Source organism: Triturus cristatus, chromosome 11, assembly GCF_964204655.1.
Source record: "Triturus cristatus chromosome 11, aTriCri1.1, whole genome shotgun sequence".
In the NCBI taxonomy this organism is placed as follows: Eukaryota; Metazoa; Chordata; class Amphibia; order Caudata; family Salamandridae; genus Triturus; species Triturus cristatus.
This window is the reverse complement of record NC_140594.1, coordinates 1,036,153,589-1,036,176,664: the sequence shown is the minus strand read 5'-3', so window position 1 is coordinate 1,036,176,664 and position 23,076 is coordinate 1,036,153,589. Positions and strand designations below refer to the sequence as shown.

The following is a 23,076-nucleotide window of genomic DNA, read 5'->3' as shown; positions in this document are numbered from 1 at the left end:
TACAGGGTGCCCATACAAAAGCTCGAAGGGGCTGAAGCCCACTCCCTTCTGTGGCACTTCCCTGTAAGAAAAGAGTAGACAGGGTAGGAGGACGTCCCATTTCCTCCGCAGGCTTTCAGGCAGACTTCGGATCATGCCTTTCAAGGTTTTGTTAAACCTCTCCACCAGACCATTGGTCTGGGGGTGGTAAGGAGTTGTGAACCGGTAGGTCACTCCACACTCCTTCCACATGGCCCGCATGTAAGCTGACATGAAGTTGGTCCCCCTGTCGGACACAACTTCCTTGGGAAAACCCACTCGGGTAAAGATTCCCATCAGGGCCCTAGCCACAACAGGTGCTGTTATGGTCCTCAGAGGTATTGCCTCTGGGTACCGTGTGGCATGATCCACCAAAACCAGGATAAACCTGTGACCAGCTGTAGTAGGTGGATCTAACGGACCCACAATGTCGATGCCCACCCTTTCAAAGGGGGTGCTAACGACAGGAAGTGGTTCCAGGGGAGCTTTTAGCTTCACCCCTGTTTTCCCACTGGCTTGGCAAGACACACATGTCCGGCAGTAGGTATCGGACGACACTTTCATTTGAGGCCAATAAAAGTGTGGGACAAGACGGGCGAAGGTCTTGTCTTGCCCCAGGTGTCCTGCCAAGGGGATCTCGTGAGCCAACTCCAGAAGGAAGGCTCGATAACGTTGAGGGACTACCAAGGCTCGTGACGATCCATGTAGGGGTGCCTTGGGTTCACTGTAGAGGAGGCCATCCTCCCAGTAAACACTGTAGTTCCCTTCAACGTTCCCTGCTGCCTGGGCTGCGGCCTGACGCCTCAGCCCCTCAAGGGTAGGGCACTCCCTCTGGCCCTGGCAGAATTCCTCCCTGGACGGGCCTCCCTCCACGTGCCACTCGGCCGGGATGGGTAGGTCCTCCAGTTCGGTGACATCCCCCACCGCAGACTCCTGGTCCACCACCTCCGGTGGCCTATCCGTCTTACGGCGTGCGGACGCCGAGGCAGGCTCCTCCTGTCCTCGGTTCTTCCCTTGACTGGCAGCTGGCTGGGCCTTTGTTCCAGGCTCCAGCCGAAACGAACTCCCTCTCCGGGTAGTCGCGGACCCTGTGCTCACACAGGCCCAGTCAGGTGTACCCAGCATCTCAGTATGAGTCCGGTATTCCACCTCCTTCCAAGCATTGTGCTCCATGTCATTCCCCAGTAGACAATCGACTGGCACGGCAGGGCTTACGGCAACTCGAAGTGAACCTGCAATCCCCCCCCCATTCAAAGGGAACCTCGGCCACTGGATAGTGGCCTGTTCTGCCGTCAGCCATCGCGGCTGGGTGGAGTACATCGGGAATTACCTGCTCTGGAGACACCAGTTGACTACGTACCATAGTCATACTGGCTCCTGTGTCTCTCAGAGCCTCCCCTCTTTGGCCGTTGATGGTGACCCACTGCCCATACTTTATGGTATTTGCGGGCACCTGGATCTTAGGAACCATCTCCCGTTCTCCCAGGGACACTAAAGTGACACCCGCCCACTCCCTTCCCTTAGTTAAGGGCATCTCCTCCCCGAGCACTACACTAGCTACTCCGGGGGTCTTTCCTCCAATGGGAGGGGGCGGTCGTTTCAGGCACTTCGGATCTCCCTTATAGTGTCCAACGCCACCGCACTCGTAGCAATGGACAACCCTTGGCTGCTGACTCTGGCCAGGATTAGGGTTTCTGGGTGGGTTAGCCCTAGGGGTGAATCCTGTTCCCTTTCCTTGGAAATTATTTTGGGGGCCTTTGGAGAACTCCTTTTTCTTTTCCCCTCCCTCTTTCTTCTGAGGGGCGCCCTGTCCGGCCTTTTGAGTATCCCCTCCAGTCCCCCTTGTGGACACCCGGGTATTAGCCCAAATGTCCGCCTCCTCAGCAAGCTTCCGGGGACTGGTCAGCTTGCTATCCACCAGGTGTTGATGCAGTTCAGGGAAACATTTCTCGAGCAGGTGTTCCTTCAGTACTAGATCAAACAACCCCTCGTAGTTCCTCACTTCACTGCCCTGAATCCAACCCTTTAGTGCCTTCTTTGCATAGTCCAGGAAGTCCACCCAATTCTGTGTGCCCAGTTTGTGACTACCCCTGAACTTCTGTCTGTACTTTTCGGGTGTTAGTCCAAACTTTCTTATGAGCGCCAGTTTCATGGTGGGGTAGTGGGTCTGCTCATCCTCCTCGAGGGCCAATAATGCATCCCTACCAGCTGGAGGCATGTACTTGTACAATCCCCCTCCCCAGTACTTCTCTGGAACCCCATGGGCCCTTAATGAGACCTCATAGGCCGCTAGCCACTTGGCGATATCGTCACCCACCCCATAGCTAGCTACTATGTCCTTTGGCAGGTAGGGTTTGGGTTCCCTGGTGTACTCTCGTTCTTCGCTGCCACCGTTAGGTACAGGGTGTGCCCCGATTCTCAGGATCTGAAGATCTATCTCTTTCAGCCTTATCTCATGAGCCATCCTCTGTTCCTCCTTCTCTTTCTCCAGCCTTGCTAAGTCCCATGTGAGCTGTCTTTTCTCCCTCCGGTCTGTTAACTCCACTTCAGACAAGCCACCGCTAGAGGCACTGCTGCCCTTCCTGGAAAGTGTCCTGGGCCCCGCTAACAGGTTCCCCACCTCAGGTTGGTACAAACCAGCTCCCTCACTGTCGGGCTCTCTATCCCTGTCCTCCTCCTCAGCCTTGCTTTCTCGGCGTGCCTCCCCCCAAGCCCTTAAGCTGGTTTGGAGTGCACCCTTCTTGGCTCCTGGGGGACAATACACCCCCTCCCGCTGACAAAACTCCCTGAGTTGGGCCACAGTGTACGTTTCTAAATTCTCCAGTACAAACTCCATCTTGCCCACTCAGGTCAGAGGACAGTTATTTGCAGTAACTATGCAGGGGGGTACCTTATATAATACCTCCTCCCACCACCAGAGTAAATTTGGAAAAACAAAAACTCACAATTAGGAAGGCCGCTTTGAGAAAACTCCCGGTGTAGGCCTATGGACTACCCACAGTTATTGTTGAGTATACGTAGGCACAGCTCTATCCCACCACTGAACACCAATTATGTTGGAAATACTCCACTCCCACACCGGAAAGGATGGTGGTAACGGGGTCTCTCCAGACATACACAGTGGTAGCTTGGCTCGAGTGGTCAGGAATCAGGCACCGTGCTAAGCATACGTCATACCCATACAATAACCATGCGTGCATCCGTTCCAAAAACGACTCTACACCGTAAAAATTATGAAAATATCTGTTTATCTTCTTTTTCTCTTAGTTGGTGATTAAATAAATAATAACACAATCACCATATACAAGGCTTTTTCTGTGGAAGGGTACGTCAAATAAATACTGTCTTAATGATTCAATAAATAGGGGAGATCATAAATAATTAAGGCATAAATATAAGTGCATTACATACAGGCAATTAAATATTACGAGGCAATAAATACTGCAAGCCAATAAATATTGTGCGACAATAAATACTGTGGAACAATAAATACAGTGAAGCAATAAATAGGTTGAATACAATAAATACAGTGCTCTCAATAAATAATTAAAAGCTGACAGTGACACTCATAGAATCAGATCACATTTAGATTTCTATGGGCTGATTTGGCCCAGTCACAGCTTGTGGTTAGATGGATGGCTTGAGGGTGTCTACTCCCTGGCTTGGACAAGGCTGAGGCCTAAACTGAGGTAGATCAAGGGGGGGGGGAATTCTAGAGACCTGGCTCCCTCACTCTACACAACCCCTCTGAATCAGTCTCAGCTCACCCCTGGCACAATCAAGCTGGTTCCAGCACCTCTCTAGCCCCTAGGGTAGTCTCTCAGGATTCCACAGGGCCTTAGGCGCCCTCTATTCCACTTACTGCCCTTTTTCTGAAGCTCCGACGCCGCTGGAGTCGTGTCGACGCCGTGAGGCGGTTCCGGTTCGATGTCGGCGGCCTCGGCGCAATGTCAGTTCTTGACGACGCCGGTAGGCGGTTCCGGTTCGATGTCGGCGGCCTCGGCTCGATCTCGTCCTCCGGTTCGATGACGTCGGGCAGTCTTGGCTCGATGTCGACTTCAGGCGGCTCCGGTCCGATGGCGACCTCAGGTTCGATGACGTCGGCCGGCCTTGACTCGATGTCGACTTCCGGCGGCTCCGGAGTGCGATCCCCACTCCCGACCTCCGGTGCTCCTCTCCTCAGGTTCCGGCGACTCCGGAGTGCGACCTCCACTCCCGACCTCCGGCACGCTTCACCTCGGTCTCCGGCGACTCCGGAGGGCGGACTTCACTCCCCCGTCGACGCCGCTCACTCGACCTCGGGTGACTTCCTCCTCGACCTCTGGTACTCTCTACGACCTCCGTCGGCGCCCTCTCTCGACCTCTGGCGGCTCCGGGTACGACGTCTGCTTTTCCAGTCAGCGCCGCTTCTCCACCTCGGGCTCCGGGTCTCTAGGCTTCTCGACGTCGGACTCCAGGAAAACCAATAATCAGGTCAGGACTTTGCTGTTCTTTGCTTCTAAGGCCTGTTCCTGCTGTCCAGGTCCTTAAGATGGTTTTTCTGGCTTCTTCCCACACAGGGCTCCAGGCTGGGCTCAGTCAGTAGGGACTAGTATCAAGGGTGGGTTTATGGACCCCACTCCAGGCACAAGTTTCCACCCCTGCTGCCTCACTCCTTCCTCCTTCAGGTTTCTGCTGCTCTCTCTTCACCAGTCAGGTGCCAACTGCCAGCTCCAACTGCCAACTCTCTGTCTTAGCTTCCCAACATTCTAAACCGCCTCCAACTGTCACAGGGCTCCAGAATGTTGCAGAAGGTTCTAGTAGGTTCCAGTGGGTTCTGATGATGTCACAGGTGGCCACCATTTTGTGCTCCAGGCCCTCAGACAGAAGTTCCAGGGGTAGATAAAATGGCTCCCTGAATCTGCATCAATACTAAAAAGTCTGGTGGTTCCCAAAAAGGAAAAATACTAACAGGGCTTGAGGCAAAAGTGGGACAAAATAAATAATGGAGAGGAGGGACCACCCAAAGGGCTGACAGGTCTAACAACTGGTAATTCCCCTGAAGAGGAACTAGGATTAGAGAAGAAAAACCTCTCCTTTTTTGTGCATTAGCACCAAAACTCTTTTTTGTTCCTACACTGGGAACATTGCGTCCTCTTTGTAGAAAGATTCCCTATCAGCCCACTGCGGTCTGGGAATGTAATCCTGCATATCCCTGACTGAAAACCCACTTACTTCAGCCTTTTTAGGTCGAGGACCGTCCGGTCTGCCGAAGGCAGAACCGGAAGTCGGAGATTTAATGTTTCTGAGAGTGGCTCCTTAGCCCGCCTCTCTTTTTGCCTCTCCTCCATTGGCTGGCTTCCTAAACGGAGGGCAGCCATTGGAGGAGAGAGCCGTCCCTCCAAATAGGCTCCGTCTTTTTCAGATTCGGGGGCGTGTTTCGTGCTGTTCTTTCCACTTTTTAGCCACGCCCTTTTTTAGGCGTGTTTTTTTTCTCCTCCAGCCAATGGCAAGAGGAGAGAAAAAGAAACACGCCCCCGAATCCGAAAACGCCACTGCGTTTCTCCGAGGCATTTCTGCTTTGCCTCGGAGAAAGGCAGTGGTTTTAATGGCGTCCTCTCCCCCTGCTCTCGGCTCCCGTGTTCGGCACATATCCCTTTTCAAAGCCCTGACATTGCATGACACATGTGATCCGCGTTTCGGTGCAACAGACGCTTTTCTGTGTATAAACAGGTCTGTGCCTATTTCGGCATATGCCTTTGTATATATCATTTCAGTCTACATCTGCCTTACTGCCCAACCACGCCAGTGTTACACTCACTCTCAGGAAGTGTTCGTTGCAGCGGCGCGGCTCAACCGCAGCACTCAATGCGATAACCGCCCGTGGGTGCTCGGGGAGGGCGCTTCCTCTGCCTCTGTGGGTGCTTGGGGAGTGCTCTCGCCCTGTGGGTGTCCAGAAAGAGCTGGTACCCCACCCGTGGGTGGCCGTAAATCGCCCGTGGGGGATAGGGGGGGGCTCTCTGGGATGGTCTAACCCCCTTCTGTAAGTGGCACTGGACCGGGAGGGGAGGCTCAGAGCCGAGGGGTGCTCCCTGAGGAGTCTCCAGACTGAGAGCTGTGCTCTGTGTCGGGGGGGGGGGGGGCTAGCCCCGGTTAGGCTGTAGCTCTGTCGCCCTATGTCGGGGTCCGGGGGTGCTGGCGTCGTTAGCTGCCCTTGCTTCCATGGGGCGGAGGGCTGCTTGTGGGTGCCCGGGTCCAGTCGCAGCCCGCTCTCGTCCTGCTCTTTGTCCTGGCTCTGCGCTGCCCTCCTCCTTCTCCTCCTGCTGCTGCTGCCGGGGCTGCAGTGCTGCAGACACACATAATAAAGCCAGGCTTGGCTGGAAGCAGAGTCCCAGCAGGAGGATGTGAGGAGTGGAGTCCCGGCGGGGGAGCGCTCTCATCCCGTAGGGAGCCCCGCACAGCCTGGGCTTCATCATCAGCCACAGAGAGAGCCAACAGCACCGAGCCATGGACAGCCGAGGAAATACAGCCCTGGCCGAGGAGAGGGAGGCGGCAAAAGGCGGAGCCGGCTCCGGGCCTGGGACTGGAGTGCGTGATGCTATAGTACAAGGAGAGAATACACAGCTTTAGCGAAATGCCACAAGCCCCGAGTCGCAAACACAGCACAACACAGTGCTGAAGTTGACGTGTCTGCCGAATACCCTACCTTCTAAGACGCTCTCCCGATCTAAAATGGGTACTTTTGCTATGTAGAGAATTATTCTCTAGCGCGAACTCCGGTCTGAATGGTAATCATTGCTCGGCACTACATCTCAGAAGTTTCCAACTATCAAGTTATTTTCCCCTTTACTGCTTCTGCCCTGAAACCAAACCTGTCTGGGGCTAGCCCTATTTTAAGCCAACGTTGTTCCTATTTTTAACGTTTAAACTGTTGAAAGGCGTATGTTACAATCGTTTAATATATGTATTTGTGTGGGGACGTAAGGCTAGATTCACAGCGGTGGCCCTGGAGAGCAGCACACACGAGGCAGACCTGTATTTAAATATATTCGCGATGACAGTGGAGTCCTTCGGGGAAGGTGTGAACCGGAGACAGCATCTCAGCCGGCCCCGGAGAAGCGAGGATGAGGCGGACAGCTGCCCGAGCCCCCAGCCATGTGCTCGGTTCCCCGCTTCGTTTCAACTGGAAAGGGAGCTGCTACAAGCCCCCTCCCTGCCCTGCTCACATGTCTCTTCCTCATCCCAGTAGAGGGTTTGTGGGGGAGGGAGCGCCGTGCGCCTTAATCCGACGGTGAAGTAGTTGTTTAGTAATCTCATAATCCTGACAGAATTGAACAGTGTAAATCTTGGGAACACGCCTCCCACCTGAGAAGGCCTAAAACATTGTGCTTTGAACGTCACCGTGGCACAAGCACGTATACAGAACTTCCCATGTGGAATCCGGCCGAGGTATATGTCTAACTATTCAACCATTCAGCTTTCCGACTCGCCTACCCACCCTTTCATCTAACCGCATGCTTATCCGTGTATGCATCGACCCATTCATCCGTCCGTCTATGCATTCTGCGGTTAATAAATCAATGTGTTTTCCATCCATTCCGCCATCCATCTTTTAATTTTTCCTTCTGTCTTGCCACCTATTCATCAATTTATCAATCCATCCACTCGCTTGTCCAATAAATGATTTGGGAATACATCTATCAGCTAGTCATCCATTCCACCCAATGTTTAATCGCTCTACCTGTCTGTCAACTTATACGCCCATCTAAAAATCATCCACTCACTCACCTGTTTATCACTCAGTGCATCATTCATTCATCAGCACCTACCTGTTCATATGTCCATCTGCCCATCAGCTATACCATGAGATCAGCGTGCAAATCCACCCTTCCACCTGACCGCCTGTCCAAGTGTCCACCCACGCATCTTTCACCCTCTATCTAATATCAAACATTCAGCAACCATGCCACGCGCCTCTCTCTGCCTGGCCGTGCAACAAGTCTCCCAGCAAGTGTTAACTCAATTAGGTGGGTTTATGGGGGAGATTTTAGTTACATTACACAGGGACACATTCTGTTTTTAAGGCACAGGGTGATTAAGTGATTTGCCAAGAATCACAGTATGTTGAACAGTCGCTGAGATTCGAACACAGTCCCCCAGTTCCAAAGTCGGCAGATCTGGCCACAATATGAAATACCTCACAACATCCCTCTCCCTCACTACCTCACTCTTTCACTACCTCACTCTCTCACTACCTCACTCTCTCTATCTCACTACCTAACTCTCTATCTACCTCACTCTCTCTTACTACCTCACTCTCTATTTCAATACCTCACTCTCTCTCTCTATCTCACTACCTCACTCTCTCTCTTTGCTAATGCAATAGGTACCACATATGCAAAAAAAAAAGCTAATGCCAATAGAAATGACAATGCCATTTATTTAGGGATACAAAAATGATAAAAAAAATAATGAGCAATACCAATAGCTCTACCTATAATATTGCCGAGACCATTGCATTGTAAATGCTTGTTTGGAGTAGTATTGTGTTTCGGATAGAATGTTCCATGCATTTTGGATGATAGGCCCACCATACCACATTCCAGAACTTTATTGTAAAGTTAGTACTGCACAAACACCAGAATACTAGCACATAATCTATGGTACTAATTTGCATCTGCGGGCATAAATATCTCCAGGTTCTGAGTCTGTGAATCACAATCTCAGAATCTGTGTTCCAGATTTTTTTTGGTTTTTTTGCACACCAAAGTTGCACTTGGGCATGCACAATCTGCGTTTCAAGTCTATCATTATTATTGTGGAAAATATATGCTAGGCACTAAGGGCCTCCTTTAGCTTTTTAATGACAGATTGCAAAGTCAACCTTGGTCTTGAGTCACCTGGCTGAGAAAAGTCTGTCATAGCTAAAATCTCTGTCTGCCTGATGGACTTTTGATGTCTTATGTGCATCTGCTGCTTCAAAGAATGCTCTGAAGACAGCGGAATGCTGAGTGGGCGCCATTTTTGTTTGTTTCTCGTTGGCGTTTTTTCTGTTTATCTGAAACTGACTCCAAAGTGGGAATTTGTATCAGGGAAAATAAAAAGAAAATGGCCCTGACGTGCAGATATTTATTCCTTGCACTTTGGGCTATTGCCTGTCTTCACTGCTCGGGTGGGCTGTGCATCCCATGCGTGTCCTGGGTAGGTTTATTGTTTCCATCGGATCTAGCTGCTCATTCTCTGGTAAAATGTGACAGTTCCCTCTCTCTAAATGAGACGAAAGACCACAGGTTTGGCGGGACGGGTGAAAATACAATATGCGATTGAGCCCCCCTCCCCCAACCTCCTATTCCTACATGACCCCCTGCATCAGTACTCTTCGTTAGAATGCTTGATAGTGGCATGGGAGGGATTGGTGTGAATATAACCATTCTGTTAACCAGCTGCTTATGATTCCAATTGGCTTCGAATAATATGCTGTTCCTAAATTAAAAGCCCATGCAGATAATGACATTCTGTTCGTGATCTAAAGCAAGCGTCTAAAATTATGCACCTGTGTGAGATCTAAAAACATTACTTATACTTCTCTGCTTTTGTTTTCTTCTTTAGGAACTATTTGAGCTTCCGGTAAGTGCAGACTTGTACTTGGTTAAATGTTTATTATACATTTCTCGTACATCAATAAGCAATCTTCCAATTTTTAAATGAAATCTCTAAATTTTCGTTTTTTATTTATTATGTCTTTGTCTACTCAATGGTACTAGGTAGATTGTGTTTATAGTTAAACATGTATCATTAAACATTATTTTTTTCTTAAACCAAAGCTATGATAGTCTTTTATAGCTCATACTAATGGGACAGAAGTGGGAAAGACGACCACAGTAGGCCAGGGGGAGAGACATAACATTACATAGCAATCGCTCAGAGAAGCACTTGCTTGAAATGTACAGCTGCCTCAAACTCAAAACTGAGTGCAGGTCGGTTGCAGCCGTTATAAAAGTTGTATGGACATGGGTTATGAAGCAACATTGCACATTTAGAAACCGTGTTTTAATGCAAAGGAAATCTGCCTCCAAGATTGTACTGGGATTTAATAGCTGTCATGGAAAGTCCTTTAATACCAGCCTTTTGTTTCTCTGAGTGCCTTGAGTGAGCTTGTCAGTAGTGGGTTTAAAAAGTCTCTACCAAGTGTGGGAAATCACTCCTTTTACATCATAAAGTTGTCCAAATATATTCTTAAATGTGGTTTGCAGGTATTTCAGAATAGAAACTCGTTCATTAATTCTAAACGTCTGGGTCCGGCACAGTTCCGAGGAGAATTGTTTCTCAGCCTCAGCAAATCATGGCTGTCCCTATTAGACAATTGTGTTGTTCCCTTAAGTATTTGTCATTGCAAAGCCTCTGATTGTATTCACAATGTACACTAAAAGAATGCTTTAAAGAAGCATCATCCCTCTTTGCAAATCACATTGCAGTGTATCAGTGGTTTGTAACCACAATTGCAGACACAATCAATGATCGGACAATGACACCTGAAAAGGGATGGTACCCTTTCGCAGACTCAGTTTTCTGTATAGTGCAACTTCCATTTTGCGACTGTGGGCTTTCGGTAATTCACAAAATAGTTATATTATTATTTGATTGCATGCCCTGTCCCTTTAAGGGTCATTTTGGGTTGTGACAGAATTGTACATTGGTGTAGTGCAAAATAAAAGTTAGGTTGCAAAGCAGTCACTGTTTTTACACAGCTTTGTGAATCGACCATTGATGCATGTGGTTCAAACTGTAGTATTTTTCCAAACTCTATGGCCAGTCAAAACAGCTGGGTGCCACATTACTATAGTAGCAGTGCCAATGCCGGTGCATCAGATTGGGTATTTTGTCAGTCAATCACTGTCTTTATTTAACTATAAAAATCATAAAGTACATTACCAAAAGAACAGTTCAATATATAAAAGTATCTTTATAGATAAATCACAGATCAGAGGATTTCACGGTAAATAAAATTCACAACAATAACCACTTAAATTTACATCAGTAGTTCTTCATTGTAAAACAGGCAGTGTCACTAAAACTTTTTGGTGAAAAAAAAAAATCACTTTAGCCTATTGAACAATATGACTTTCTAATTCTCAAGTCTTTTTTGAATAAAATTAACTACCGCAATGCAGCATGTCTGAGGTGAAAGCTGCTGGAGCAGCGGAGCTAGCTTACTTTGTCTAATATCAAATGAGCACAATATCTGTACTAGATAGTGTCCTGGCAGCAGAATGTAATTTACAAAGTAAACCAAGTGCAACATACTTTGCTCGAAGTGATTATTGCATGGGCAAAATATGTGGGTCGATAGACGGAGTCAGGAAACTGGACAGTAGAATCCGTGTTCAGTCTGAAGTGCGTCAAAACATATGCATATTATAAAAAAAATAAGGTTCTGGGCTGTCTGTCATTAGATCTGTGTGAGAGATGACAGAATCTTACGTGATTTGAGTCTGATATTTTCAGAATTATTAAAATACAATTGTTTGACCTCTTTTGTTGCCCGCCCCATAGATTCAGGATCTACAAACCGCTCTAAGACTCCCAGCATGCGAAAATGTTCCTTTATGAGTTAGCAAGGGAATGCATGCGGCATTATCCAGCAACATATGTTCCTCTATTACAGCTGGTGAAAATTGTGTCTACTCGTATGGGGATCAGCAGTAACAGTGAGCGAATTTTGATTTGATCCTCTAGATAAGGCACTCCTAACTTGCCATGGCAGATAAAACTAGAACACCCACGAGGGTCAGATAACTCTTCTCAGAAAGTTGTTCTTGGCTTTCTGCAAGAGTCCACACCTGAGTGTGCCCCCAAAGCTCCATATGAGGCCACCTACATGCACTTAATTCTGTGTTTATTCTAGAGCTCTTTAATGGGTTTATGGTCTAATTTGGAGTCCAACCTGAACATGGTCTCAATAGATCTTGAGGACTGCTGGTTCTGTAGTAGGGGATCTCTGTGTATAGTCATAATCTAGTGAATAGTCCCGCCCATGTGCGCGGACCCCGGAGCAATAAAAAATAATCTCTAAAAGGTGACAAATCATGCAGACCTGCATACACCTTTAAGAGAGAATTTAATTTAAAGACAGATAATGCAGCCTATACCCACAGGCTACACTGTCCAGTACTTCAACTAGAATTCCACCAATATCCACAAACAGCACTGCCTGTCCAGTTTTTCTCCACCTAGGAAAAAACCCTGCCTCTACCAGCAAAAGCCTCTGGAATGATAGAGAGGAAGGAGTGGACAGACAAGCCCCATAGGCTGCCATTATGTGGCTTGGAACAGGATACTGTGCCTTTAAGAAAACTTTCCAGTTTTCCAGAACTTTCCCCAGTATCCCAGAATGCCCAGCAGGTCCCATTTACTTTCAGTTCTTTTTTCCGGCTCCTGCTAGCAGGACCCTGGAGCATTGAGCTCTCCCTTTTTCAAGGTTTTCATTGAGATTTTGGCAATTTTTGTCACTTTTTCTTGTGTTTAGTAGCTGGTACTGTCAACATGCCTGGCTTGTTCGACAAGTGCCCGGAGTGTGGTCGAAAGAAGGCTAAAACTGACCCACACGAGGTGTGCATAGCTTGCCTTCCCCAGTCCCACGTGCCTGAAAGCTGTACCATCTGCCACTCGTTTTCAGCCAGGACCCTGAGGGACAGGATGAAGAGCAGACTTCAAGCTCTGGAGGAGCGAAGACTGAAGGCACCAGGTGGGTCTGGAGGGGCTGATTTGGCCCATACTGAGGCCTCTGGGGGGCTCCCCAGGGGCAGGAAGACCAGTAAGCGCTCCCGCTCCCCGTCGACGTCGAGGGCGTCGACGGCGACGTCGAGGAGGATGACCACCGTCTGTTCGCTGTCTCCCCAGGGCTCTGGGGAGAAGCGGCGTCGACGATCGCCGTCGAGGGACCTGAATAGGCCGCCGTCGACTACATCGGCGTCGTCGGCGACGACGCCATCTTCGGCTTCGTCCAGCGGTCGGCGTCGAGTGAAGACCCGGCGTCGGCGTTCGGCGTCGAGGGATCGCAGCTCGCCGTCGATGAAGAGAAGGAGGTCGCCGTCGAGGCGAAGGTCGCCGTCGAGGCGAAGGTCGCCGTCGAGGCGGAGGTCGCCGTCGAGGCGGAGATCGACGTCGAGACAAAAGTCGACGCCGAAGAAGAGATCGACGCCGAGAAGATCGCCGTCGAGGCACAGGTCGACGTCGAGGCACAGGTCGACGTCGAGGAGAAGATCGACGTCGAGGAAGAGAGAGTCGCCGGGATCGGTGTACTCGGTGGTGTATACCCCGCCTCGGATGCCTCCGTCGCCTCCTCCTCTCCCACCTCTGCCACCGCCTCCTCCACCGCCGCCACCTCCTCCACCACCGTCTCCACCTCCGCCACCGCCTCCTCCGCGGCCGCGGACTCTGTCTCCGCCACCCCAGCCTCTGTTGCTGCCACGCACTCCTGCGGGACCGCCGCCAGTCCCCCCGAGGTCGGTTTCCCTTCCAAGGTATCTGACTCCGCCGCAGGGGACCCCGAAGCCACGACGCCCACGGTCGCCTGGACCAGCGAGACCGGCGGACAGGCCTAAGCCGAAGAGGTCGCGCTCCCGCTCTCACAGGAGGCGACGATCGCGGAGCCGAGGGCGATCCTCGTCAGACTCTAGACGACGCCGCAGGAGGTATAGGTCCAGGTCGCGCTCCTCGGACAGGGACCTTTCCCCGACGCTGTCGGACTCCCCGGGGACTAGGGTGTCGCCGGTGGACGACTTGGTCTCGTTCCAGGAGGTGCTGTTGCGAGGGGCTGCGAAGCTGAATATCACGGTGACGGTTCCAACACCCACGACGTCCGTGATATTTGAGACGCTTCATAAAAGACACTTGTCTCGCCCCCTCCTGCCTCTCGTGCCTGGACTGGTGGAACCAGCCTTGGAACTGTTCCTCACTCCCGCAACAGCGAAGGCCGCTCCGTCCAGGCTCATGAAGAAATATAGGGCCCCGGAGTCGGATCCGTCCTTTTTGAGAGGGGACCCGAAGCCGGATTCGGTTATCGTGACGGCGGCGAGAAAACAACATGCGACCGCCCCGGCCTCCACGGTGCCACCGGACAAGGAAAGCCGCTGGCTGGACTCTGCGGGCAGGAAGGTGTGTGGTACCGCCGCCACCACGATGAAGGCGGCGAGTGCAGGGGCGTTGTTGGGCCGTTACGACTGGGCCCTGTGGGAATCCCTGCAGCAATATGCGGACCTCCTGCCACGAGACAAGAAGGAGGACTTCTTGGAGACGGTGCGCGAAGGCATGCTGGTTTCTAACCAAACGATCAGCGCAGCGGCGGATGTATCGCTATTGGCCGCCCACGCCTACTGTCATGGCGTCCACCAGCGGCGCCATTCCTGGTTGCGCCTGACGTCCCTCAAGCCGGAGGCGCAGCAGAGAGTGGCCAACCTGCCCTTCTCGGGGGAAACCCTGTTCGGGAAGCATGCGGACGATGAAATGGCCCGCATGAAGGCTGAAGCGGAAACCCTGACGGCCGTCGGGTTAGAGAAGGCCGAGAAAAAGAAACAACCGTTCCAGAGGAGCTTCGGGCCGAGGGCGTGGGCAGGGCTCGGGACAGCAGCAGCCACAACAGCAGCAGTTCCGCAAGCCCTTCCAGAAGCGCCAGAGGGGTAGAGGAGGCCAGCAGGCTACTACCACGAACAAGGGCCCGGCCGGGTCTCGGCCCTGAGCTGTTACTTCCCCCTCAACCGTTACCCACTCCAGTGGGGGGAAGCATCCAATTTTTTCCGGCAGAGTGGAGAAAAATTACTCAGGACAAGTGGGTGCTGAATATTGTTTGCAATGGATACAGTCTTCGGTTCATCAGCCCGCCTCCAGCGATTCCGCCGGTCAGCTCTCGCTTCCAGCTGAGGGAGCTCCAGGCGGAGGCAGACATCTTGTTGAGAAAAAAGGCGGTAGAAGAAGTACCTTTGTCTCAAAGGGGAAGAGGTCTGTACTCTCGGTTCTTCCTCGTTCGCAAGAAGGACAAGAACGAGTTCAGGCCCATTCTGGATTTGCGACAAGCAAACAAGTGGATTCGCAGAGAGAAGTTTCGCATGCTATCGATGCACCAGATTTACCCTCAGCTGCAACGGGGAGACTGGCTCTGTGCCATAGATCTACAGGATGCGTACTTTCATGTGCCCATAGCACGGAAGCACAGGAAGTTCCTGCGATTCCAAGTCGGCGCCAATCACTATCAATACACAGTACTGCCATTCGGGCTAAAGTCTGCTCCCAGGACTTTTTCGAAGTGCATGGCGGTGGTGGCGGCACACCTGCGGAGGAACAAGGTGTTTGTCTACCCGTATCTGGACGATTGGCTGATCAAGGCGTCATCCTTCGAGGAAGCGCAAGAACACTTCCGATGGACGTGCGAGCTCTTGAACAAGCTGGGGTTACACGTCAACATGTCCAAATCGGTCCCGTCTCCGGTACAGTGCATACAGTACCTGGGGGCCTCCATAGATACGAGGTCAGCAAGCGTGTCTCCTTCGGAGGAGAGACGGTTATCACTCCTTCGGAAGGCTCAGGACCTCAGGACTGCTCCATCGACGACTGTGAGGAAGGTGTCGTCTCTACTGGGATCGATGGCCTCCTGTATCTTCCTCACTCCGCACGCACGCCAACACATGCGACCACTGCAGGAGTGCTTGGAGGATCAGTGGGATCAGAGGTCAGGCTCTTGGGACGACATGATCCGACTGTCTCTACATGCTCGTCAGTCTCTGAAGTGGTGGTGTTCGGCGGAAAACCTCCTCCAGGGGGTTCCCTTCCACAAGGACATTCCCACGACGAATGTGGTGACGGATGCTTCTCTCCAGGGCTGGGGTGCGCATTCCGGGGACCTGCAGATTCAAGGGAAATGGTCTCCCTTGGAATCGACGTACCACATCAATTTCCTGGAACTCAGAGCTGTCTTCCTGGCACTGAAGGCTTTCCTTCCGTCCTTCCAGACCAACTCGCTGCTGATACAGACGGACAATACAACCACGATGTATTACCTCAACAAGCAGGGGGGGTCGAGATCGCGCACTCTGTCGCAGGAGGCGCAGGCGATCTGGCGCTGGCTGCTGGCCCGAGGACTGACTATTACGGCCACGCATCTGCCAGGGGTGCAGAATGCTCAGGCGGACGCCTTGAGCAGGCTGATTCAGGAAAACCACGAATGGGTCATAAACGACGAAGTACTAGGAGAAGTCTTCGCAAGGTGGGGGACTCCAGACGTAGATCTGTTCGCCACCGCCGAAAACAGCAAATGCCGAGACTTCGCATCCAGGTACTACCAGCGGGGGACGCTGGGGAATGCGCTATGGATCGATTGGTCGAACAGCTTTCTGTACGCTTTTCCACCCATTCCCCTGATTCCGGCGGTGCTCATCAAGCTGTCCCAGTCCAGGGCGCGGATGATCCTGATCGCCCCGGAGTGGCCCAGGCAGTGGTGGTTCACGGACCTTCTTCACCGGTCTCTCCTTCCTCACATGCGATTGCCGTGCAGGCCGGACCTTCTCACGAAGTTCGGGGGGCGGATGGTGCACCCCAACCTCTCGTCTTTGAGTTTGGCGGCATGGCTCCTGAAATAGTGCAATATGGTCATCTGAATCTACCAGACGATTGTATGGACATTCTGAAGGAGTCTAAGCGACCTTCCACTATGACATCCTATGCTTACAAGTGGAAGAGGTTCTGTATCTGGTGTAAGTCCAAGAACTTTGATCCGACAACATGTAAGGAAGATGTCATCCTTCCATACCTTTTGCATCTGGCGCAGTCTGGCCTTAATTTCCATTCCATTAAGGTTCATCTGGCTGCTTTGACTGCTTACAGGAAGTGCCCTTCACAGACGTCCTTCTTTCAGATTCCTGTGGTCAAGGATTTTTTGGAAGGCTTGAAGAAGGTGTTCCCTCCTGTCAGACTTCCCTCGCCTTCTTGGGACTTGAATGTGGTGCTGTCCAGACTGATGAGAGAGCCTTTTGAACCTATTCACAAGGCTTCATTGCAGCACCTATCCTGGAAGGCGGCGTTCCTAGTGGCCATTACATCGGCCCGCAGGGTGAGTGAACTTCAGGCATTATGTTGTCAAGAACCTTATACTGTGTTTCATGCTGCTAAGGTTGTGATGCGTACTCACCCTAAGTTCCTTCCTAAGGTTATCTCTGACTTTCATGTCAATCAGACCATAACTTTACCTACGTTCTTTCAGAATCCCTCATCACCAGCGGAAAGGGCTCTCCATTCCCTGGATGTCCGAAGGGTGTTGAAATTTTATCTGGATAAGACCAAGGATATTCGTAGGTCTGACCAATTGTTTGTTAATAATGGCTCAGTCAGGACTGGTCTTGCGACCTCTAAGCAGTCCATCTCTCGGTGGATTGTGTCCTGCATACAGTTGTGTTATCAAAAGGCTAATAAGACCTTAGGGGGTAAACCTAAGGCTCATTCCACCAGGGGCAAAGCTGCCACGACGGCTTTGCTGCGTAATGTTCCGATTGCGGAAATCTGTAAGGCGGCCACTTGGAAGTCGGTCCATACTTTTGCTGCGCATTACTGTCTGGACACGGATGCCAGGGCAGATGCTCAGGTTGGGCAGGCTTCGCTGCGAAATTTGTTCGCACAGTAGTGGTAGTGTCTTGTGTGTTCTCCACCGCTTTTGTTGTGTGGGGATGGGCTTGCCATTCTATTCACTAGATTATGACTATACACAGAGATCCCCTACTACAGAAGGAGTAGTTTCTTTTCTGTAACTCCAGTTCTGTAGTAGGGGTATCTCTGTTATAGTCATAAGCGCCCGCCCTCCTCCCCGGTGGAGAGATACTTATTCATATGAAGAATGCTACAGGTCTGGCGTGCTACGCCTTCAAAAAGAACTGAAAGTAAATGGGACCTGCTGGGCATTCTGGGATACTGGGGAAAGTTCTGGAAAACTGGAAAGTTTTCTTAAAGGCACAGTATCCTGTTCCAAGCCACATAATGGCAGCCTATGGGGCTTGTCTGTCCACTCCTTCCTCTCTATCATTCCAGAGGCTTTTGCTGGTAGAGGCAGGGTTTTTTCCTAGGTGGAGAAAAACTGGACAGGCAGTGCTGTTTGTGGATATTGGTGGAATTCTAGTTGAAGTACTGGACAGTGTAGCCTGTGGGTATAGGCTGCATTATCTGTCTTTAAATTAAATTCTCTCTTAAAGGTGTATGCAGGTCTGCATGATTTGTCACTTTTTAGAGATTATTTTTTATTGCTCCGGGGTCCGCGCACATGGGCGGGACTATTCACTAGATTATGACTATAACAGAGATACCCCTACTACAGAACTGGAGTTACAGAAAAGAAACTACTCCTTCTTTGTTTAAGAAACGGCCCCAGCACAGTGAGGATTGGAAGAGGATGCCCAAATAAGTTAATGTATTTACCCTTTGTCAAGTCCAAATCCTTCATAAAACTAGTGAAACCTTCCAGAAGGCCCTGAGGCGATTGGCAGTCCTGGCCAGTAGGACTGCGTCATCTGCATAAAGCAGGAGAGGGACGGGATGTATGCTCAATTGGGGCATATTCCTCAAAATACTTACCAGGTTGTTTTCAAGTCTATTATTGTACAGAATAAATAGTAATTGTACCAGTACACATTCTTGGCCAGCTCCTCTTTCAGAACTGATAGGTTTTGTAATTCACCACTTGGGCTACAGTGTACCTTAGCTGGAACATCCATGTGCATGTCCTCAAAAGGGAAATTAGAGATTCCTCCACACCCTTCTCTGCAATAATGGACCAAAACTTTGATCTGTTATCCATGTCAAAGGCACTGCTCCGGTCCATAAATGTCAAGTGTATCTCCCACTTTCAGCTTTTGTGTACTTTCCAATGAGGAGATATGAATTAAGGCATGGGTTCACTCTCCCTGTGATCTGTCCGAAGCCATACTGAACTTTGACAGAATCATGTTCTCTTCGATCCAGGTTTCCAATCTGCTAACTAAACTGTCCCTATTATCTTGACTGTAGAATCATGCGGGGAGATTGCCCGGTAACGTCCCTAATCGTATCTCTCCCCCTTTAAAAAAAAAAAAAAAAAAAGGATCAATTGTAGTCTCAGACCATGAAGAAGGGAATTAGATTTTTAGTGGCAGCCTGGATGACATTTGCTAATATGGGAGCCCACAAAGGCTTTTGGCTTTGAGCGGAACAGAGCTTAGATGTAACAGTTTGACTCGATCTTGCTCCATTTGAATATTATACCTTTGTTCTGTGAGTCTTCTAATGCGGACCCTTTCGCTATATTTGTGTTCGAGCCACCGCCCAACACCATGTACATAGTGAGAGGGTTTTGATCACTAGAACTACAGGGTACAGTATTAAAACCAAGCATACAAAGTTCCTGTAAAAAATGATTAAACCAGTTGTGCTACCCAGCCCGCTACCTGTGAAATTTAGTATCCGTGGACTACTGGATGAGCAAGCCTTTGACGCAATTACCTGATTATGGTTTACCAGAAGGTTGATAAGAGCTTACCCATAAGGAAGGTGTTCAAAACAAAGTCTCCCTTCCCCCACTGTATCAGTTACACCGCATATTGAGGGCAGTAGGTTACATAAAGTTGTGTTAAAGTCACCTATCCATAAGGTGGTAATGAGCAGTGTGCATTTTGTGATATACCTGTCAGTTTCACAGTCCATATCTTAAATTGATTCAGGACAATGATGGTCAAAATTATTGTTATACATGTTTATGAAGTTATGAAAATCAGAGAAGCGAATATGTAGCAACTGTAATATGGGTAGACAGTTATGAACTTTATAACTTTGATGGTGCTTGAGACAGATACAGGAGTTGCCAGACCCCAGTGGCCCTTCCCATTACACATGGCAAGGTGATGGAAATGTTTTAAATATATCCATTCAGGTAAAAAGTGCAATTTTCCCTGACCGCAAATTACATGAAATTCCCTTACAAGTTCCTGTCAGATTGTTTTTTGTATTTTTTTTTATTCAGACCAATCCCAGCAAAATGTAATTAGGAGAGATAGACAAACGTCACCAAGGCTAGTGGTTTCGAGTGCATGTTTACATTAGCTTACACCTTCTCCTTTAATGTGCACGGTTTTATTATAAAAAAAGTTGCTAACCTATGTTTCAAGCTGGAGGAGTCAGTAATTCTCAACAAGTGACCTTAGTAGTGTAAAAGGATTTCTGGTTTCAACATTATAAAGTCTCTACCTACCTCTAGAAAAACCTTTATCAGCTGGCACTTGCAGGTGACTTAGACCGCCTGTAAAAGTAGCCATGGGGTAGTGCGCTAATTTTACCTACCGTCAACTGAGTCCATTTTAATTTGTTCAAAGAATTCCAGATGACTACGGAGTTTCTGAAATTGATTAACAAAGTGACCCGCAGAATGTTTTTACCTGTTACTCACCAATAGTACTCTTCTCACCATTAATATCTCGCCAAACAAATGCTCTCTCCCACCTGTATATCTCTGCAGCCAAGGAATATCTTTTTTTTCGGGTCCCACCACTCTTCCCTTTGTACTTGAGAACGTACTTGCGCAACGCACGTCCCAATCATATATGGCGTGGCCTCCGGTGGCAATCGGAGATGTTTATTGTATTCTTTTGGGTCACCCTGTGTTTCATAGGCCAGATGTTGTGGTGCTATGCATGGCATTAGTTGTTAATGTGTTTATTTATACTTTTAACATTTTCATACTCTTTCCTGTGATGAATGGTCCGGCCATTTAAAGCCATAAAGGAGCTAAAGAGCAGATGAAATGGCAAGCAAGACATGTTAAACAGTTTTAAAAACGCACACACGTTGGGTGTTGTGTATTCCAATTCTGTGTCCTTTTACCAAAAAGTAATAGCTTTGACATTTATAAGGATGATTTGAAACTCTGTAGTCCTTTGCATTAAATGCACATTTGGATAAACTTACTGTTAAGCTACACCATGAAGTTATTAAACATTTTTTTAAAAAAAGGTTACAATCCACTTTTGTTCTTTCCTGTTAAGGCCTCTTATGAAATTGGAATTGTGAGACAGTTTCCATTTTCCTCCGCATTACAACGCATGGCTGTAGTTGCTCGTGTCCTTGGAGAGAAGAGGATGGATGCATATGTTAAAGGTGCACCTGAGGTGGTGGCTGGCCTATGCAAGACAGAAACTGGTAACGATAACTTTTAACTGTCTCTTAACCTTTTGCCTGCCGCTACACTACTTGACGCACAGTATTTGTTTCATTGAAATTTATTTATTTCAGTTCCTCCAGATTTTGCAAATATTTTGGAAGACTACACGAAGCAGGGGTTCCGGGTGATTGCGCTGGCTCACAAAAGATTGGAGTCAAAACTCTCGTGGCATAAAGTTCAAAACATTAACAGGTGAGATCATTATTTCATGATTTGCCCAAGTTCAAAATGAAGTATTTTGACATTAAGCAGAATTGTTTTGTCCCAGTTGTGATTGAATACATTGTACTGAAGGAAACATAATTTTCTTCGTGATTGCCATACAACCAGCTAGTTGTATTCTTGATGATAAGTTGTACTTGGGTACTTTTACTTTGACAATTTATTTCACTCGGCATTATTGCACAAACTGTCTATATGTGTTTGCATCTTAAACATCCATTTTTAGGTTTGGCTTAAAACAGTGAGTGTGCTTTCTCTTACAAGACCTTTTGTTACTTTACAGTGGGCTCAGAGGCTGCCCATTACCTGCCATTAGTTGGCTTCATTGTCACACTCATTTGCTCACTTCTTCTTTGTGAACCTCTGTATTTTTTCCTTCCTCTTTGTGTGTTTGTCCCTTCTATGGAGCATAAGTACATTAATGTGTCCTTCTACGGCTCACTTTTTCAGGCGCTTCATTTCTTTCTCTCTACAAGAGTGCATGTGCTTTCCTGCTGTCTCCCTCATGCACTTCTCACCTCTACATGTTCCTCCAATCTGCCCATCCCGCCCACCTTCTGTATGTGTGCCGCCCAGCCCTTTCCTCCCACTCTCCATTGTTTGTGTGCTTCCCCTTATCCTCCCGCTCACTCTCCATTGTCCATGTGCGACACACACCAATCCCCATTCACCCTGAAGTTTTCCACGTGCTTCCCCCAGCCCCTTCTGCCCACCCTCTGTTATTCGTGTGCTTCCCCAGCCTCTCCTCCTCTGTTATCGGTATGCTTCCCCAGCCTCTCATGCCCACCCTCAATTGTCTGTGCCCCTCCCTCCGTTGCCCATGTGCTTCCCCCAGGCCACCCTCCTTTGTCTGTGAGCTTCCCCAGCTTCTCCTACCCATCTTCTGTTGTTCATGTGCTTGCCTGAAATTTGTTGTGTCCCACCCACTATTGTCTAAGTGCTACCCATCCCCTCTCGCCTGCCCTCTACACCTCCTGCATTATTTTCTTCTGCCTTCCCTCCCTCTCTGTTGCCTTGTCTCACAACCCACTCACTACTTTGTTTGCTTTCTTCCAACAAACAGGGGAGTTGGGTGGGAGGATTGTGCGAAAGTGGTTTATTAGTTTAGGTTTCTTGGAATCCATCCACCACCAATAATAGTCACTGTTTTTTTTTAGATCTAGTCAAAGGCTTGATTAATTTAAACATGAGCTCAGCCCCTGGTAGCTGTGGCTTAACTTGGAAAGATTGTGTGAAACATGTAGAAGTTAGAAGGTTGAAAATTCAACACAAACACCCCACTCCAGTTTATGAAAAGAGAAAAATGTAATAAGCAAAATGACATCAAAACTATACAAATCCAATTGGAGAACAAGAGATACATATTTTTAAAGAGTGACGTCTAAAAAGTACCATGTTTCTGGAGCCACCCAGGGGATCAGCCCTATGAGCCTTGGAGTTTTTTGGGTCCTGGGATTTCAAGTGGAAGAGGGTCCAACCTTCTTGGGTCCTTCTCACTGATCACATCTACCATGTACAGCAGGTTTAGTCCACCTGGTATCATTTTGTAAATCCAGCAGGTTTTCTGAGGAAGGCTGGATGTGGGTCCAGCTTTGTAGGGTTCAACAGTCTGTGGGTTGGTGCCACCCTAAGAC

At 49.1% G+C, this 23,076-nt stretch overlaps 1 protein-coding gene across 8 annotated transcripts in view; it reads left to right on the top strand.

The window, feature by feature from the left end:
- The window catches only part of ATP13A3 (ATPase 13A3), a 478,336-nt gene that overhangs the window by 276,861 nt on the left and 178,399 nt on the right, over positions 1-23,076 (top strand). For all 8 annotated transcript variants that reach the window (XM_085635250.1, XM_085635252.1, XM_085635253.1 and 5 more), the window contains 3 exons: positions 9,607-9,624; positions 21,045-21,198; positions 21,292-21,412. In XM_085635250.1, coding sequence (XP_085491376.1) covers positions 9,607-9,624; positions 21,045-21,198; positions 21,292-21,412 — 293 coding nt within the window. The remainder of the gene's footprint in view (positions 1-9,606; positions 9,625-21,044; positions 21,199-21,291; positions 21,413-23,076) is intronic.